Source organism: Symphalangus syndactylus, chromosome 8, assembly GCF_028878055.3.
Source record: "Symphalangus syndactylus isolate Jambi chromosome 8, NHGRI_mSymSyn1-v2.1_pri, whole genome shotgun sequence".
Classification (NCBI taxonomy): Eukaryota; Metazoa; Chordata; class Mammalia; order Primates; family Hylobatidae; genus Symphalangus; species Symphalangus syndactylus.
In genome coordinates this window covers 66,954,492-66,971,925 of record NC_072430.2, presented here as the reverse complement: position 1 = coordinate 66,971,925, position 17,434 = coordinate 66,954,492, and the positions used below count along the sequence as shown (strand labels likewise).

Below are 17,434 nucleotides of genomic sequence, written 5' to 3'. Positions count from 1 at the left end.
CATCAAGATCTTAATGACGCCTTTTCACTTGCATTGGTCAGATTTCACAGAGAAGACTCTTCGGTATTCCATCGTGGGATGGTAAAGATCTGGCTGCCAGGATCCAGTAAGAAAAGGAGGATACTGGCTTTCTTATCCATCATGTAAATGTCCCGTTTTGAGGATGGTCCCCCTGTCATCTACTGTATCCCATATTCTTAACATATCCAAAGTAAACAGCCACACTTACTGAAATCATATGTGCATTTTTAAAGAATAAATAACTTTATATTCCATTTGTATAACATTTTATTGTTTGCATATTGCATAGTGAAAAGAACAGAGTCAGAAGACTCATGGTCAGGCTCAACTACTAACTTGCTGTGTAAATTGGGTAGATCTCTTAACCTTGCTAAACCCTTATTTCCTCATCTGAAAAACAGAGATAATACTTATTTTACAGAATTGCTAAATACTGAATGAGATACTTATACTGTTTTCCTCTTAAGTAATTAGTCAAAATAATTCTATAGTTTGCTATTGCTAACCCCTTGTTCATCATCTCAATGCTGTTCTCAATAAATGTATTAAGACAACAGGTACCAACATAACACTTTAATTTTGAATATTAACAATAGCAAAAGAAAAACTCAAAAATGACCCTACCCTTTATTATTTTTAGAATACTGGCTTTTAAATACTTATTGATACTATCCCATCAGGAATTCAATTTAAAGATTTTTTTTCTTCTTAAACCTACTCAAAATGAATACCTACATATGTGAAAAACCCAAGATTACATGTGTAATTACTTTATAGTTTCCTCTCTGGCATAGTATAAGTAAAATACATATCATGGGCAATTAAATACTTCCCCCCCACATTAGGGATGATAATATATATGAAGATTAATTCCTTATGCATTATCCCTAATGTAAAGAAAAATCACAGGTATTTTATACTGCTTGTCAAGAATACATACACATGGTAGACACACCTAGACATACACACCCCTTCTAAGAATATTTCAACTATCATCAATATCTTCTGTATAATCCCTTACAACTATCTGTAGTTGAAAACCTAAGACTCCCTTTTAAGGTAATTCTGTATGAAACTGTATTATGAAATACTTTTTTTAAGCAAAATTGCATGTGTGTGTCGAACCCCCAAACACTCAAAGTACTTTACTACTCTTAAAAGATAAACAAAATTCTTATACATTATAAAAAAATTTAAGCTGCTCTGCAATCCTCCTTTGCTAAAAGTTAGATACATTACACCACTCCAGCAAGAGATTAATAAATAAGGATTAAATATTCTATTTTACAAAAACATACAGAATGGCCAATACAAAAGTGAAAACCTTGCTTGAGAATTTATCAAATTATGTTCATTAAGAAGGAATAAGACATGGTATAAAATGATCACAAAATTTATCTCTCTTAAGATAATCACGAGTTATCTAAAAATACCATGGCACCCTTGTTACAAACATTATTGTTTTTTTTAAAAAAAGACTGTGTTTCCTGGAACTGAGGACTATTTCTCTCATAGCTTTTATTAAGCAAACTTGATATAACCACCACACAGTGGCAAGAGATAGACTAGCTGTTTCCAGCTGCAGAAAATATTGAATTCTACCCTAAAGTACAGATCATTTGCAATATAACCCATAACAGTTAAAGCAAATCATAGTGCAGTTTGTATTGAATTTCCTTATTTTTCCTTTCAATGGAGTATATTCATTTTCCTGTCATTTGAGATCAGTTTCTGTTGCTTAGTAACTATTTTCATGTCCAGCCAAGATGTAGAGATTGCTGTGTGCAGTAGGATTTTCTGTTGGCCTACTTTCCAAAACGACAACCCTGTAATTAAACCAAAACAAAGGGCTTAAGAGTAACTACAGATTTCATACATCAAATACTAACATCAAACTAGGAAAGAATATCATTGTTCACATTTCAGTAAGATTACATAAGGATCACAGATGCACAATCCAGCTTTACATTTTACAGCTTTAAAACACAATAAGAATTGATGAATATAAAATATTGAAGACATTTTGGGATAGTCTCATTATCTTATTCCAACTAAAAAATCTGGGTTAGGTGTGGTGGCTCACACCTGTAATCCCAGAACTTTGGGAGGCTGAGGCAGGGGGATCACTTGAGCCCAGGAGTTTGAGACCAGCCTGAGCAAGATGGCAAGACCCCAACTCTACAAAAAAAAAAAATAATTAGCTGGGTGTGGAAGCCTGCGCCTGTAGTCCCAGCTACTTGGGATGCTGAGGCGGGAGGATTCCTTGAGCCCGGGAGTTTGAGGATGCAGGAAACTGTGTTTGTGCCACTGCACTTCAGCCTGGGTGAGAGAGTGAGACCCCTTCTCAAACAAAAAACAACGAACAAAATTTGCTTACTCATTTATGCCAACAAAAGGTATAATATATAATACTTTAGGGATTTACACTAACAGGAAGAGGGTGGAAGAAGAGCCAAGAGAATAAAATAGGACTCTAAGAGACACTCGTCCAAACTGTTCTTCAAGGTATTTGAAATAGCTTTTTAAAAATAGTATGAAATGGGGCCCCTTTCCCTAGCTGCTGGAACAAAAGTGGAGAAAGAGTTCAATCAAAGGACTGATAGGAAAAAAAAAAAATTAAGTGCTATTCCAAACATTTTAATTGTGGGGAAGAGAGTTTGAGAACAAAATAAAAAATAATATACCCACACAGAGACAAAAGTTTCTAGAAGAGGAATAGGAGAAAAAAAACTGCACATAACACTTTTTCTAGTGTATCAATTTTCTATAATTAGCATGTTGTTACTTTAATAATGAAAACACTTTTAAAAAGTCATAGATACTTTATATTAGGCATTACAGAAAAGTAGAAAATATAATCCAACTGCCCAGAGTTAACCGCTATTAAAATTTTGACATGCTTAGTTTTTTTTTCCTAGACACAAATATCTATACTTAAGCAACAAAATAATTTTTTTATTATTTTTATTTTTAGATTGAGTTTCGCTCTTGTCACCCAGGGTGGAGTGCAATGGTGTGATCTCGGCACACTGCAACCTCCGCAACCTGGGTTCAAGTGATTCTCCTGCCTCAGCCTCCCGAGTAGCTGGGATTAAAGGCATGCACCACCAAGCCCGGCTTATTTTTTTGTATTTTTAGCAGAGACGGGGTTTCTGCATGTTGGTCAGGCTGGTCTCAAACTCCTGACCTCAGGTGATCCACCTGCCTCGGCCTCCCGAAGTGCTGGGATTACAGGCATGAGTCACCGCGCCCGGCAACAAAAGAAATTTTTAACCACTTGTGAAGATAAAACAAAAACTCTGTTTAGATATGTATCTTAAAATCAAGGAGATGCCCATGTAAGAAGACAAGCAGAGCAAGGCCACAGTCTGAAGGAAGTAGTTTTTTAGAGCAAACAGTGATAGGGTGGACAGAGAATACAAACAGGGAAGGGAAAAGTGATGGACAAAGCTCTGGGCAGAGTAGGTAGAAGGAAACAAGGAACTGAGAGAAATGGCCTCTGATGCCAACCCTCTACCAAGCTGAATTCTCTCACGCTTGGTCTCATTAAAGGATTATCTACACCAGGATCAATGGATGATCCACAATTCTTTTTTTTTTTTAAGACAGAGTCTTGCTCTGTTGCCCAGGCTGAAGTGCAGTGGTGCGATCTTGGCTCACTGCAACCTCCACCTCCTGGGTTCAAGCAATTCTCCTGCTTCAACCTTCCGAGTAGCTGGGATTACAGAGACACGCTACCACACCTGGCTACTTTTTGTATTTTTAGTAGAGACAGCTGATTCACCTGCCTCGGCCTCCCGAAGTGCTGGAATTACAGGCGTGAGCCACCGCGCCCGGTGCACAATTCTTTTCTCAGCCCTTCCTGGAGAAGCAAAGAGCCTCTCATTCTAGTTCTAGAGTCATTTACCAGATGATCCTCAAATTCTCTTTTTGTTGGCTGGACAACTTTGTGTTTGTGTGGGCTGGTAAGCCCACAAAGTTGCCATGCTTTGTGGGCTTACCTTTTCTATTCACTAAGGTAGTCATCATTTTTTGAAAATTCCTGTTCTCCTATAAAACTTTCTTCAAAATTTTTATGGAGTTATAACTCCATTTACCCCTTCTTCCTCAAGTATCTAAAACTTAAGCAATGTGAACCTGAAGACCAGAGGTTCCCAATCCTTGTCTCAGGACTAATGCATACCACTATAGCCAATTTTGCTTTAGTAACAACTTTTGGTGGGAAAAGAGGAAGGAATGGGTATTTTATTAGTTATAGAAGTAGGCAGTTGAGCAACAGAGTGAGACCGCCTTAAAAAAGAAAAAAAGAAGTAGGCAGTAGATTTTGGAAATCAAAAGCTACAGCTACTACATTTTTTTTCATAAGATGACAGTTTTGCAACTTGTCTTTTATTTGGGATATAAAGAGACCACGTAATTCTTTTTAACTTAGATTAACTTTAGAAACCGAATCAGGCATTTTCTAATATAAAAGCAAATATCATCAAGAGGTACATATTCCTAATAGTTAAGGGAAGACAGCACACCATGAAGAAATGAAGACAAACGGGCCTGAAACAGCTCTCATGGTACTAGGGACATCGACATCTATATCAACACATTTTGTCTTGGTTGAATATAACTGTCTCTAGAATAACAATCCTCACACTGACAAAAGATTGCTTAGTTAACTTATTAAAATATTACTAATTCTCTCAGTAAAGACACAGATAAATTTATCTAAGTCAATGAGCTTCTAAGAGTTTTGTTTGAAACAATTACAGACTGACAGTATAATTAAGAGTACGATCTTTGAACTCCTTTGGTAATTAAATTAATACAACCAAACTATTACCTGTCTGATCCTAATAAGCGGAAAACTCTTGTTTCATCTGAAATCTCCTGGGTAACCTAGGAAAGAAAAATACCTATCAGTAACATCTTACTCCCCATATTGCCTTAACAATAATTTAAAATTAATTTAGAGCAATTATTAACACAATAAATATTTTTTGGTAGACTTAATTCCTCAAATAAAAGAAATTTTAGTAAGTTTTTTGATTGCATATTATTAGAAATCAACCCACATTTATGGAACATCCAGTATGGGTCAGGCACTCTACTTAGAAGAACTCTTTGTGATATGCATTATAATTCTCATATCATTGAAGAAGAAACTAAGACTCCAAGAGGTTAAATAAGTTGTTCAATCTCATATAATGGGTAGACTCAAGACTTGAATACAGGTTTATTGGACTGCGGAGCTCCTTTGGGGGCCAAGGCTTGAGGTCAGGAGTTGACACCAGCCTGGGCAACACAGTGAGACCCTGTCTCTACAAAAATATTTAAAAATTTTAGCTGGGCACAGTGGCACATGCCTGTAGTCCTAGCTGCTCAGAAGGCTGAAGTAGGAGGATCGCTTGAGCCCAGGAGTTCAAGGATACAGTGAACTATGATTGCACCACTGCATTCCAGCTTGGGCAACAGAGCAAGACCCTGTATACTCTGTTTTCTACAAAGCTGCAGAGGGTGCTCAGCCATGTGCAGGTACTATCCCAAAGTGCCTGAAGTTTGTATACCTGGGGGGGCAGGCCTTAACCAACATGGGATAGCAGTTGCTGCATACATGCTCAAGCCTCCTCACCTACAAATGAGTCAATTCTGAGGTGTATTTTACCTCATTCCTCAGTGGTCTCTACTGGATTAAGCCCCGGTTGCTCTTAGTGGGAACTAGCTTATTAATGTGCTCTTTATTGGCTTTTTGCCCCTCTTTATTCTCCATTCCTCATTCCATCACTTGTCTTCTGGAATCTATTCCCAAATACACTATCTGTATTTGAGTCCTTGTCTTAGGGTCTACTTTTAGAGGAACCCACACTAAGATAGTGTAGATATAAAGTAAGTTAAAAAAAAAAAGTCTGGTATCAAGGAGTTTGCAGTCTACCTGGGAAAACAGAATTAATAAGCTTGAATTAGAAAATAAATTAGGTGTTATACTAGTTAGAGCTGATTTTTCAGAGTATTAAGTTCAGAGATGTTCTAATCATTGTACCTAGAATGACTGAGTATTACTTTATGAAAGAGGTCAAGACTTTAGCTAGGCCCAAGTTGAAGGATGAGAACATAAGCTGAAAAAAACGTAATCAAGATGAGTTAAAAATAGGCCGGGTGTGGGGCTCACACCTGTAATCCCGGCACTTTGGGAGGCCAAGGCAGGTGGATCATGTGAGGTCAGAAGTTCCAGACCAGCCTGGCCAACACGGTGAAATCCCATCTCTACTAAAAACACAAAAATTAGCTGGGTGTGTTGGTGCACGCCTGTAATCCCAGCTACTCAGGAGGCTGAGGCAGGAGAATCGCTTGAACCCAGGAGGTGGAGGTCGCAGTGAGCTGAGATTGTGCCACTGCACTCCAGCCTGGGTGACAGAGTGAGACTCCATCTCAAAAAAAAAAAAAAAAAGAGTTAAAAATAGATATTTAGGAAATGGAATCAATATTTGATACAGTAAGAAACAAGGACCTTCTGTAGATTTCTAACCATAGGAGTGACAAAATGAAAATAGCATTTAAGAATAACCATATGATAAGTAGGACTGCAGGTTTCATCAAGTGCAGGGACTTGGTGACATTTAGTGACATGTATCAGTAACTAGATAAACTTATATATTCAAAGACAGCTGATTTATGTCGTTTCCTCCTGGAAGCATTCTAATTCTGCATTCATATAAGAGGTAGGAATATTCATTTATATATAAGTAAGAGTGTGGATAAAACTAAAGGTAAATGCAAACAGAAGAAGTTTTTGAGCTTTAAGTAAGTTCACAAACTTGTTAGGCCATAGTTAGAAGAATCACACAAGTATTCACGTAAATGTGAAATGTCTCTGTTAGTATTATCTTAGCTAGTAGGACTCATTCCTCAAGTTGGAGGCCCAAATCCCATCTCCTGCATGAAATGTAATTATCTCAGCTAGAAGTGATTTAAAGAGACCCTTCAAATCCAGACTCTTCCATTTCACTAGTTATGTAACTCTGGGCAAGTTACTTAACCACTCTGTACCTGTAAAAATGGCAATATGAATAGTATCTACCTCTACTGGATTATTTTGAGCTTGAAATAAACAAATATTTGTAAAGTGCCTGGAACACAGTAGGTATTATTTAGAGTTCGATATTATTTACAATAATAGTGTCTTGAACATAGTTGGTACTCGATAGTTACTAAATGAGTCAATTTTCTTAGATTTCCCTTATTCTTATGCTCCACTATGTATTAATTTAGATTTTAAAATGTATTTAAAAAGAAGCTTACATATTTATAGATTATGGAAAACACTTATTAAATTTAGAAAAGTTTTACAAGCTTAGCAACCATATTTACAAATTACAAATTAGATAAATGAAATTGTGTGAACTTATATTTTGCAATTCCTGGTGGCCACTGAGAATTTTGAACTATGATACAAAAGTGAACATAGTTGAAGGGAAAATACTGGCTTTTTTGTTCTACCAGTTCATAGCATTAAAAGCACTAAACACAGTAATGTAGGTTCAGAGAGGAAATGCATAAAATGAGTGCTTTGACATTTAAAATTGTTAGTGGGAGTCAGTGGAGGTAATCTGAGAAGGCTTACCTCATCTGACTTGAAGCTTTTACCCTGCATCCCATGTTTCCAGAAAGCCAACACACTGTCTTGAAGGCATACTAAAAATGATAAGGGAGAAGTGAAACTAATATAAAGCAGAGAGCATTTCACTATAAATTTTCTCTACTTTTAATAAATAATATAAGCCTATTCAAGTGTCTAGTGCAAAATTCCACTGTCTAGACCATGATTTCTCAACATTTTTGTGGCTAAGACATGCCTAAGTTCAAGTAATTTACTGAGGTAGGGTTATGGAAGTCTTCGAAGATACATATAAAAGCCGTTCATTTAAACATGAACTAACTTCTGATTAAGGTGGATGTTGGCATATTCGTTTCTTTCATACAGTGTATCTTTTGTCTTAAATGAATAAAATCATAAAAACATATATAACTGAGTTTTTGCATTAAAAGCATTGTTGTTTAAATACTTTACATATTCAGAAGTAGCTTTAAACAAGCATTTTTTATTTATGTTCACATTTTCCCTGTAACAAAAGAAATTTTAAAAAATAAACCTGGCCGGGTGCAGTGGCTCATCCCTGTAATCTCAGCACTTTGGGAGGCCGAGGTGGGTGGATCACCTGAGGTCAGGAGATGGAGATCAGCCTGACCAGTATGGTGAAACCCTGTCTCTACAAAAATACAAAAATTAGCCAGGTGTGGTGGCCTGTGCCTGTAGCCCTAGCTACTCAGGAGGCTGAAACAGGAGAATTGCTTGAACCCCAGAGGTGGAGGCTGCAGTGAGCCGAGATCATACCACTTCACTCCAGCCTGGGCGACAGAGTGAGACTCCGTCTCAAACAAAATAAATAAATAAAAAATAAAATAAAATAAAGCTGCCCTACATTCCAACATTTAACCACACACTGAATATTTAGGATCTGTGAGTCAATTCTTACGTAAAATTCTTAGTATTTAACCATTATAAGTAAGTATTAGAGATAGAGTTAGAAAAGCATAATTAAAAGTGATGGAGGAAAGTAATCGAAAATTAATTGTTTTTATTAGACTATTAACTTTTAAGCTCAATAAAAATAAGAGTATTTGACAATGACAAATCACATGTGTTTCACTAACTGTGACAAATAACCCAGTTACTGATTTTATTTTTAAGAGGTGTTGTAAAGGCATTTTTTTTCCCGAGGAGGATTCTTGTAATTATTCCAAGGTTTACTGGCAAGAAAAGATGGTAGCCTAGGAGGAACAAACTTTTGTGTAACAATTAAAATTACCAAGATAATCTGGCACATCTGAAAAAGTTGAGGTATCAGTGTGTTTCAGTGAAAGTGAAGAGGAGTTAAGGATTCCTATGTCAGAATCTCTCTCAAAAATATTAAATCCAAATTGGCATGTAATATAAGGAGTAAAAGAACAAACTAGTTTCCAAAATTTCTTTTGTCCTGACATTTACAGAAAGTTTAGGTTTTCTGCTTTAATAAATTAAACTTCCCAATCATAAGCAAACTATTTTCATGTAAAATGTCACACAGAGGCACAAACATATTTTGTGATAGGGTAAAACTCCAATTGAGAAATACATGTTAAAATGTTTTTTAAAAATAAAAAACTGTCTAAGTAATGAAAATTGTGTTTTTAAAAATATGTAATTATAAAGTACATGTTATTTTTTATGGCCCAAATAAAAATTGCCAACTTCATTTTAGTGCCTTTGATTTATGGTAGAATCATATCATGAAATGTTTAAAAATGTTTCCACTCATCATTTTTTTCACAAGTTCTGTCACTCCTGGAGAAAATACTGACATATGATCAATGAGCATGCAAACAATAATAAACTGTAATAATTTTCATCATAAAACCAATGAGTATTAGAGAGTAAAACATTCATTGACAAGGAAGCAAATTAAATGGCATAAAAGTTTACAAGTCCTGTGAGGACTAGCTATTTATATAAAAATAGATCCAAAAGCAGTAATATCAACACACACCACCCAGAATCTTACATGGCAAAGAATTATGGCATATCTAACACTGTTATCGCATCACACAAATACCTTCCTGATTGGGAAAGAATTGGGGGAAGTATAATTCACTTAATGCAGCAAAAGGAATAATGAACAGAAATGTTAAAAGTGATTAAAAGTTTTAAATATTCAGGAAACAATAAAAGATTTATGATGGTCTGAACTTGCACTGTGCAATATGAGAGCAAGAAGCCACATGTTGTTATTTACATTAAAATTTGAATTAAAATCTAAAAAATGAAAATGTAGCACTAATCATGTTTCAGGTGCTTAATAGCCATATGTGTTTAATCACTACTGTATTTAAGAGCACAGATAGAGAACATTTCTATCTTTTTTTTTTTTTTTTTTTTAGACGGAGTCTTGCTCTTGTTGCCCAGGCTGGAGTGCAATGGCATGATCTTGGCTCACTGCAACCTCCGCCTCCCGGGTTCAAGAGATTCTCCTGCCTCAGCCTCCCAAGTAGTTGGGATTACAGGCACCCGCCAGCACGCCCAGCTAATTTTAGTATTTTTAGTAGAGACGGGGTTTCTCCATGTTGGCCAGGCTGGTCTCGAACTCCTGACCTTGTGATCCGCCCACCTTGGCCTCCCAAAGTGCTGGGATTACAGGCGTAGAACATTTCTACCTTTACAGAAATTACTGTGAGACAGTGCTGGTCTAGACAACCCTAAGTACAGAATGAATTTTAATAATCGTAAGTATCTCAAACTGATTTATGAAAAAAAGGAGACTTACCTACAGATTCAATGCGAAAATCAAAACTTAACTCAGAGGCCAGTTTCTTACTTGATTTTAATTTTCCTTGTAGATTTACAATTTTTACAAATTCTTAAAAAAAAAAAACAAGTCAAGACTGGACATGCAAATCTGCTAAAATAAATATAACTTGATATATGTGGATTTTACATGGATATCAAATAATATTCTTAATAAAGTTCAACTATTTATCTTGAGTCAAGTATGCCAAATGGCAAAAAATATTGTAAGAGTGCCTCCATCGGTAAATGGCAATTCTGCTATTATTTTATTTTTTTATACAGTATATATTGAATATTTACACTCTCATTTTTAAAAATGTATACTTCTTTAAAAATGGCTACCTTGGTGCTCAACTATTTAGCCATAAGAGGTGATTTTTTTCCCTTACAAATTACACATGATAAGTAACATTTTTAGTAAAAATAGTGAAAATCTTGAATTATGGTTTAACAGAATAAAAAAATTGCTTTATCAAGTAGTATACTCAAAATAAAATTAAAAATAGTACTTACTGTCTAAACACACTAAAACGGTATCTCTCTCCAACTGTGTTACATGAATGGAATCTAACTGCTGGCTGCCTTAGGGATTAAAAACAAGGTTACAATTATACTTTTAAAACCTAGAGCCTAGAAAATAAACATAAATTCTGACTTTTGCTGTGACTTAAAATTGATCTTTGAAATTTAACACAGAATTTATATTTTGTGATGTTATCTTTCAAAAAATGCATGTAAATCAATTTAAGAGGACAAATATGTCCTAAGCATGGCTAACTCAGCTGAAAAAAACCTCAGTGTTGCCTTTAATTAATGCCTCAGCTAGATCTACAAAGGTGAGTTACAAAAATAAAATGAAGCAAAGGTAAAATATGAGGAGGAAAAGTAACATGCATGCTATATACAATGGCTAGATTTTGCTCTGCATTTTATATAGCCAATGGGAGATAGAAACAAGATCAGTTGGGTGAATCACAGCAAACCTTAATTAAAAATAAGCCAGTGATTCAAAAGGGCATAGGATGAATTAATCTATAATAAGACAGAAATTTTCCTGGTATAGGTATGTGTTTATAGGTGGGTGGGAGTTCTTTTACAAAGAGGACACTGAGTTACATAATGAACAATATTGTCAAGAACATCTTTGCAGGATACAACTCTCATCATTTTGCTGATATTTAAAGGGCTGCTTCTAACATCTGATAGATGTAATAACATTAAAAAATTTTTGATAAAACAATGCATTTTAAGCACTCAGATTGTTTGAATGGTCTAGCTGAATCTAAGAAAAGATTTTAGATTATTTAGAGCAGTTCTTCTTAACTATACCTCTTTGGGAAGCCTATGCATTGTTTCCCTTGAAAACTGCACATTCAAACATAAACACAGAATTTTATATATTTTGGGGTGTTTGTGGACCTTCTAAAGCTTACACATGGTGAAGAATCCAGATCTACAGAATCGATAAACTGTCCCTCAGGTAATACTTCAAAAATAATTTTTCTTAGCTACTCTATGTTCAGGCATTCATTCAACAGACATTTACTGAGTGCTGACCATATGCTAAGCACCATCCTTGGAGATACGGATATAGCAATAATAAATCAGAGTGAGCCTAAAAGAGTCTTGAATAGGAGTTTATTTTAATGTTATAACTTGCCAGTTCAAGGCATAGCCTGTTTGTTCAACAATGAACACAGCTGGGAGTTGGATTAACAAATCACTTGTCAAAATGGGGAAACCTAATGAGGACAAAATGCCGGACTAGAAAGATTGCCTCACCTCTGCCTGAAGGTGACCTCAATGATTACCCTCAGGCAGAGTCCTGTCCCTCCCTCAGGAAGTAATTTGGGTCTTTAATCAGCCTTGACCCCAGGCCAGACAGTAGTTGGGGGTCTGCTTTAATTTTAGCCAAGACAATGTTAAAAGTAGGTAGAATAGTATACCTCAGGCATTAAAAAACAAAGCGAACAACAAAACTCTCAAAAAAAAAAAAAAAAAAGCAAACTCAAACATACCTCAAAACTCAAAAACAGGACTCACTGAACTCTTGCCTTGAACAATATAACCTTCTAATATATCATCCAGAAGAAAGTGGTCGCAAATATACATTAGATAGTTGTATTAAATGACCTGCTTTATACCATGCTAATGAGCAAAAAAAAAAAAAGTTGGGCTGTCAGCCAAAACTTGTCTTTAAATAAATTGATCCATAACCTTTCCTTTCAGCAATAAGAACAGGGAAATATTTCTTTCTTTCTTTTTTTTTTGAGATGGAGTTTCATTCTTGTTGCCCAGGCTGGAGTGCAATGGTGCGATCTCAGCTCACTGCAACCTCTGCCTTCCAGGTTCATGCGATTCTCCTGCCTCAGCCTCCCGAGTAGCTGGGATTATAGACATGCACCACCACGCCCGGCTAAGTTTGTATTTTTAGTAGAGATGGGGTTTTACCATGTTGGTCAGGCTGGTCTCGAACTCCTGACCTCAGGTGATCCACCCACTTTGGCCTCCCAAAGTGCTGGGATTATAGGTGTGAGCCACTGTGTCCAGCCTGGGGAAATATTTCTATTTGGGCAGTTTATATCTCACGATAATAAAGCAATGCATTTGTACCTTTCTGTTAGCTGTAACAGCAGGCATACATCCAACTCAACCTAAAGCATTGATAAATAGACTTAAAAGGCAGAGTGCAGGTGGAGGTAAAAGGGTACACAATGTGACCTCTTCCATAAAGAGTATGTTTTATAGACCAGTGCATGCTGGAGCTGGCTTGTACTAAGTTAAACTTTCAGGAATTTTGTGAGCCAAATGACATCAGGTTGGTAGTTTGAAATTGGCCATGGGTGGAGTATTTGTACCACAAAAATAGGCAACTCTAATAAATGGTTGCACCTCAAGAGCCTGTTGTTAGACATTTACCAGGGTATCACTGGTTCACACTGATTCTTATGTTGAAAGTGAATTTAGTGTAGGTTCTATATTATAGTGAGTTCTTGTAACTTAGCCTATAAATGATCAAAAGCCAAAGGTTATTTAATAAGAAGCATTAAGCATCAAACTTATATGTAACAGACTTCTTCAAAAGGTGGTAAAGAATACAACAGTGGTGAGTAATGAAATAGCCATAACTAAAGCTTGCTTGGCATATGTAAAAATGGCCTAATAAACCTGGATTATAAATGACCAAATACACCAGCACAACAAACAGGAAACTAGCAAAACAGAGGCCCCATCCCACCCACTTCCCATTATTATGCAGATTTAAAAAATGGTTTATTGAATGATTTGTTCTAATTTTAAAGTCTAGGAATAAACTTCCCATTTTTTTCAGATCTTTCACTGAGATATGTCTGATTTAAATGGAAAGGCTCGGAAGCAACACCTAAGAAGATTCTATTCAAGTCTGAAAGCCACATTCACTGATTCTAAGAAGTGAGTGGGGAAGACAGGATAAAACAGGGTAAGTGAAGCTCTTTGCTTGAGAAGTTGATAAAATTTTAAGAACTGCTTAGAAAATGTATTTACTTAGCAAGTCCAAAGATTCACTGGTAAGAACTAAGACTTTTCACTGTCAGGAATCATTAAAAATTTCCTTTGTTTAAATAATTTGCATCAAACTACCTCTGGCAAATAGAGATCATAAATATATGTACACGATTCTATGGGCTTACTTGGGAAACTATGTTTTGAATATTTAAAAGAACCCACACTGGTGTTTTGCTTCTTTTATAGGCAAAAGTATCAATATTCTAACATAAGGTAAAAAATACTTACCTGCACCAATTTCTGTAAACCATGAAGATGCAGAGTTCAAATTGATTGTCTCAAACTGAACTACCTGATTCGATTCAGTGCCTTTGCTAATAGCTACACAGACCATAGGGTATTCCTGTTCTGGTATCACCAGCATTTCAAAAACATTCAAAGGACTTGGCAAAGGAAAATCAAAGTGCTGCAAAAAAATAAACGATAGAGCCATAATTCAGAAACAATCTCCCATTCATACCACTGTTGAATTAAGTCAACAGAAAGACTCCCATCTTCTTCATTTATCTAGTTCTAAAAAGGATTACCTCTAAGATGATAAGAAGGATGAATGTTCTATAAAAATGTGTTTTAGAGAATTAGCCATATTAATCTTTATGACTGATGGTTCTGGAAGTTTATTAATATCAGTTAAAGAGTAAATCCTAAGAACACAAAAACCCCTAAATCAAATAAACAACTACAAATAACTATAAATGTTCTGACCCTAGATAGTAGTATTGGGATCTTCTAATTTTAGCTTCAGTTATACATTAGTGTTTTCTAAAGGAGAAAAATGTGAACAAAATAATATATACCTTTATCAACATGAATTTCTGCATTGGCTCATACCACTGAAGTAAAACAATTCCAGACTGTAAAGCTCCACAGAGGTATTTATGTCCCGTGTAAGGGTTTCTGACTGGAAAGAAATAAATGAACAAAAAACCCAGACACACTCAAAATACTGAATACTTTCATTATATCTGTTAACTCGGATGACAAGAGTGGGCGGAAAATAAAAAAAGACTGTGTCTTTTCTTTTGGCTTCATTGCCTTTTCCGTTTTACTTTCTTATCTCAATTTTAAATTATATACGTTTACTTCTAAACAACTTTCATATACTAGGTTCTTAAACATAAGAACTTTTTACAAGCACAATAACAACCTAATATGCAACCTAAAAAGCTGTTTTTTTCCCTTCCTCACTCCCTCCCATCCTCCTTCTTTCTTTTTAAAGAGACAGGGTCTTGCTCTATCATTCAGGCTAGAATGCAGTGGCACAGTAATAGCTAACTGCAGCCTCAACCTCCCGGGCTCAAGCAATCCCCCCACATCAGCCTCCTGAGTAGCAGAGACTATAGGTGTATGCCACCACGCCCAGCTAATTTTTCAATTTTTTTTTTAAGAGCTGGGGTCTCACTATGTTGCCCAGGCTGGTCTTGAACTCCTGTACTCAACCATTCTTCCCATCTTGGCCTCCCCAAAAAGCTGTTTCTTAGTAAACTCAATTAAAGAATGAGTTCTGACAAGGTCTAGGAGGCAACTAAAATGCACCTCGTTTTGGTATAGTAGTGTACAGATGTCTACTTAAGATGAAAATAATTCATCTTGTATGTATTAATTCATCATGATGTAATGTCCTTGACTCAAATCTATAAAAATTCATATTGCTCTTTCCTTCTCCTAAACTTGATTTCCATTAATAATTATAATCATTGATTATAAGAATAGTTATTTGCATTAAACTCTGAAGTATTATTTATGAGTTTTTATCTTAGATTGTAAGCTTCTAGGCCTTTTGTGCATCACAGATCTTGAGAATCTGATAATAGATATTGACATGATTCTCCCTAGAAAAATAATCATACAGTATGCTTATATTTATAGCACATTTGTGGTTAAACATTTTTGTTTTACAGTATAGACTATGCTGTGAAACTATTATGTGGCACAAAGATCAATTGTAAATTCACTGATCAAACAAAAGAATAAATAGGAAGTTAGGAACTCAGCATTTGAAGTTATTGAACCTGAATCTGATTCCTAAGTTCTGTTACTTACTAGTGACATAATCAGTATTATGGAGTTGTTTAAGGGTTAAAGGAGATAATTATGTAGTAAAGAACTTAACGTCACCCAAAAAGAGGTCTGATCTCTGTCCTGCTTCTGGGAGGTAATTGCTAAGCCTTTGGAATGTCATGCTTGACAGGACTGTCTTTGTCTGGGGGACTCTGGTCACTGGATAATATAACATTAATGATTCAGGGTGGGGACTGGCCGCACTGGATAGTCTTAATGTGAGGGCTGGTCACGCCAGAAATACAAAAAATGTGATTCTGGGTGGGGGGCTTTGGGTCATGTAACATCAGATGACCTCTAACGGGGCTGCATACTGAGATCAGCAAGGTGGTCAATCAATCATGCCTTTGTGATGAAGCCTCAATAAAAACTCTGGACATTGAGGCTCGAATAAACTTGTGGTTGGCAATGGTTGTGTGTATTGCCACATACCAATGCTGGAAAAGTAATGCCATCCATTAACCATAGGGAGAGGACAACAGAAGCTCCATGTTTGGTACTCTTCCTGGACTCTGCCCTATGTACTTCTTCCCTTGGATGATTTTAATCTATATTCTTTCCCTGTTCTAAACGGTAATGATTTTAATTTATATTCTTTCTCTGTTCTAAACTGTGATTGTAACTATGAATATAACTGCTTCCAGTTCTGTGATACCTTCTAGTGAATTTTTTTATTCTGGGGGTAGTTTTGGGAATCCCCTAACTTGCAATTGGTATCATAAGTGAAGGTGTTCTTGCGTGAACTGTTCCCTCTAACTGCATAGTTGGCTCAACTCCTGTAAACACATTCATAAAACATGGGTGGTAACTGGTAGATGGCAAATATTAAATAAATGAAAGTTAGAATATTAGCAAAGATACAGCCTCAGGGACTATGGTTAAAAAAACTCTAGGAACACTATGCTCCGAGAAAATGCTAAGGTTATTATCTCTAAGCATTTCTATGCCATGTCTGTCTATATTCTTGTACTTCAGTGGCAGCTTAACTTCTTACTAAAAACAAAAAACCTACCCTCCTTCCTATTTGATTCCATACGACTCTTCAGATAATTTTAAAGATGTTAAATGTTCTAACCATTCAGTTTGAGAAATACCATTTACTCACCTATGCAACATTTGTGGCAGCCTTTTGTATCAGGAATCTTTGTTGTTAAAGCGAATTTTCTGAAAACATAAGACAATATAAATGCACTCTACAGTAGTGGTTACAACACGATGATTTATAAATCAGTTGCATCAGAATCAGACAGAAAGGAGCTTAAAAAACTGTCTTGGATCCTAACTCCACACTATCTCATCTTATAGGACTGAGGAAGGGCCTGATAGTCTGTATTATAAAACTTCCACAGTTGATTCTCATGGTCAAGTTCAGAAAACATTCAGCTTTTCCAGATATAATACACTTTAGTGTAAACTACCTTTGAAAATTAAGAC

The 17,434-nt window shown here is 35.8% G+C and overlaps 1 protein-coding gene across 3 annotated transcripts in view; it reads right to left on the bottom strand.

The window, feature by feature from the left end:
- Window positions 1–264: 264 nt before the first annotated feature.
- The window catches only part of MAP4K5 (mitogen-activated protein kinase kinase kinase kinase 5), a 123,389-nt gene continuing 106,219 nt past the window's right edge, over window positions 265–17,434 (bottom strand). For all 3 annotated transcript variants that reach the window (XM_055289433.2, XM_063644580.1, XM_055289434.2), the window contains 8 exons: window positions 17,106–17,164; window positions 14,737–14,840; window positions 14,168–14,345; window positions 10,907–10,975; window positions 10,371–10,463; window positions 7,634–7,704; window positions 4,856–4,911; window positions 265–1,847 (listed from right to left, as the gene is read on the bottom strand). In XM_055289433.2, coding sequence (XP_055145408.1) covers window positions 1,760–1,847; window positions 4,856–4,911; window positions 7,634–7,704; window positions 10,371–10,463; window positions 10,907–10,975; window positions 14,168–14,345; window positions 14,737–14,840; window positions 17,106–17,164 — 718 coding nt within the window. In that variant the 3' untranslated portion in view covers window positions 265–1,759. The remainder of the gene's footprint in view (window positions 1,848–4,855; window positions 4,912–7,633; window positions 7,705–10,370; window positions 10,464–10,906; window positions 10,976–14,167; window positions 14,346–14,736; window positions 14,841–17,105; window positions 17,165–17,434) is intronic.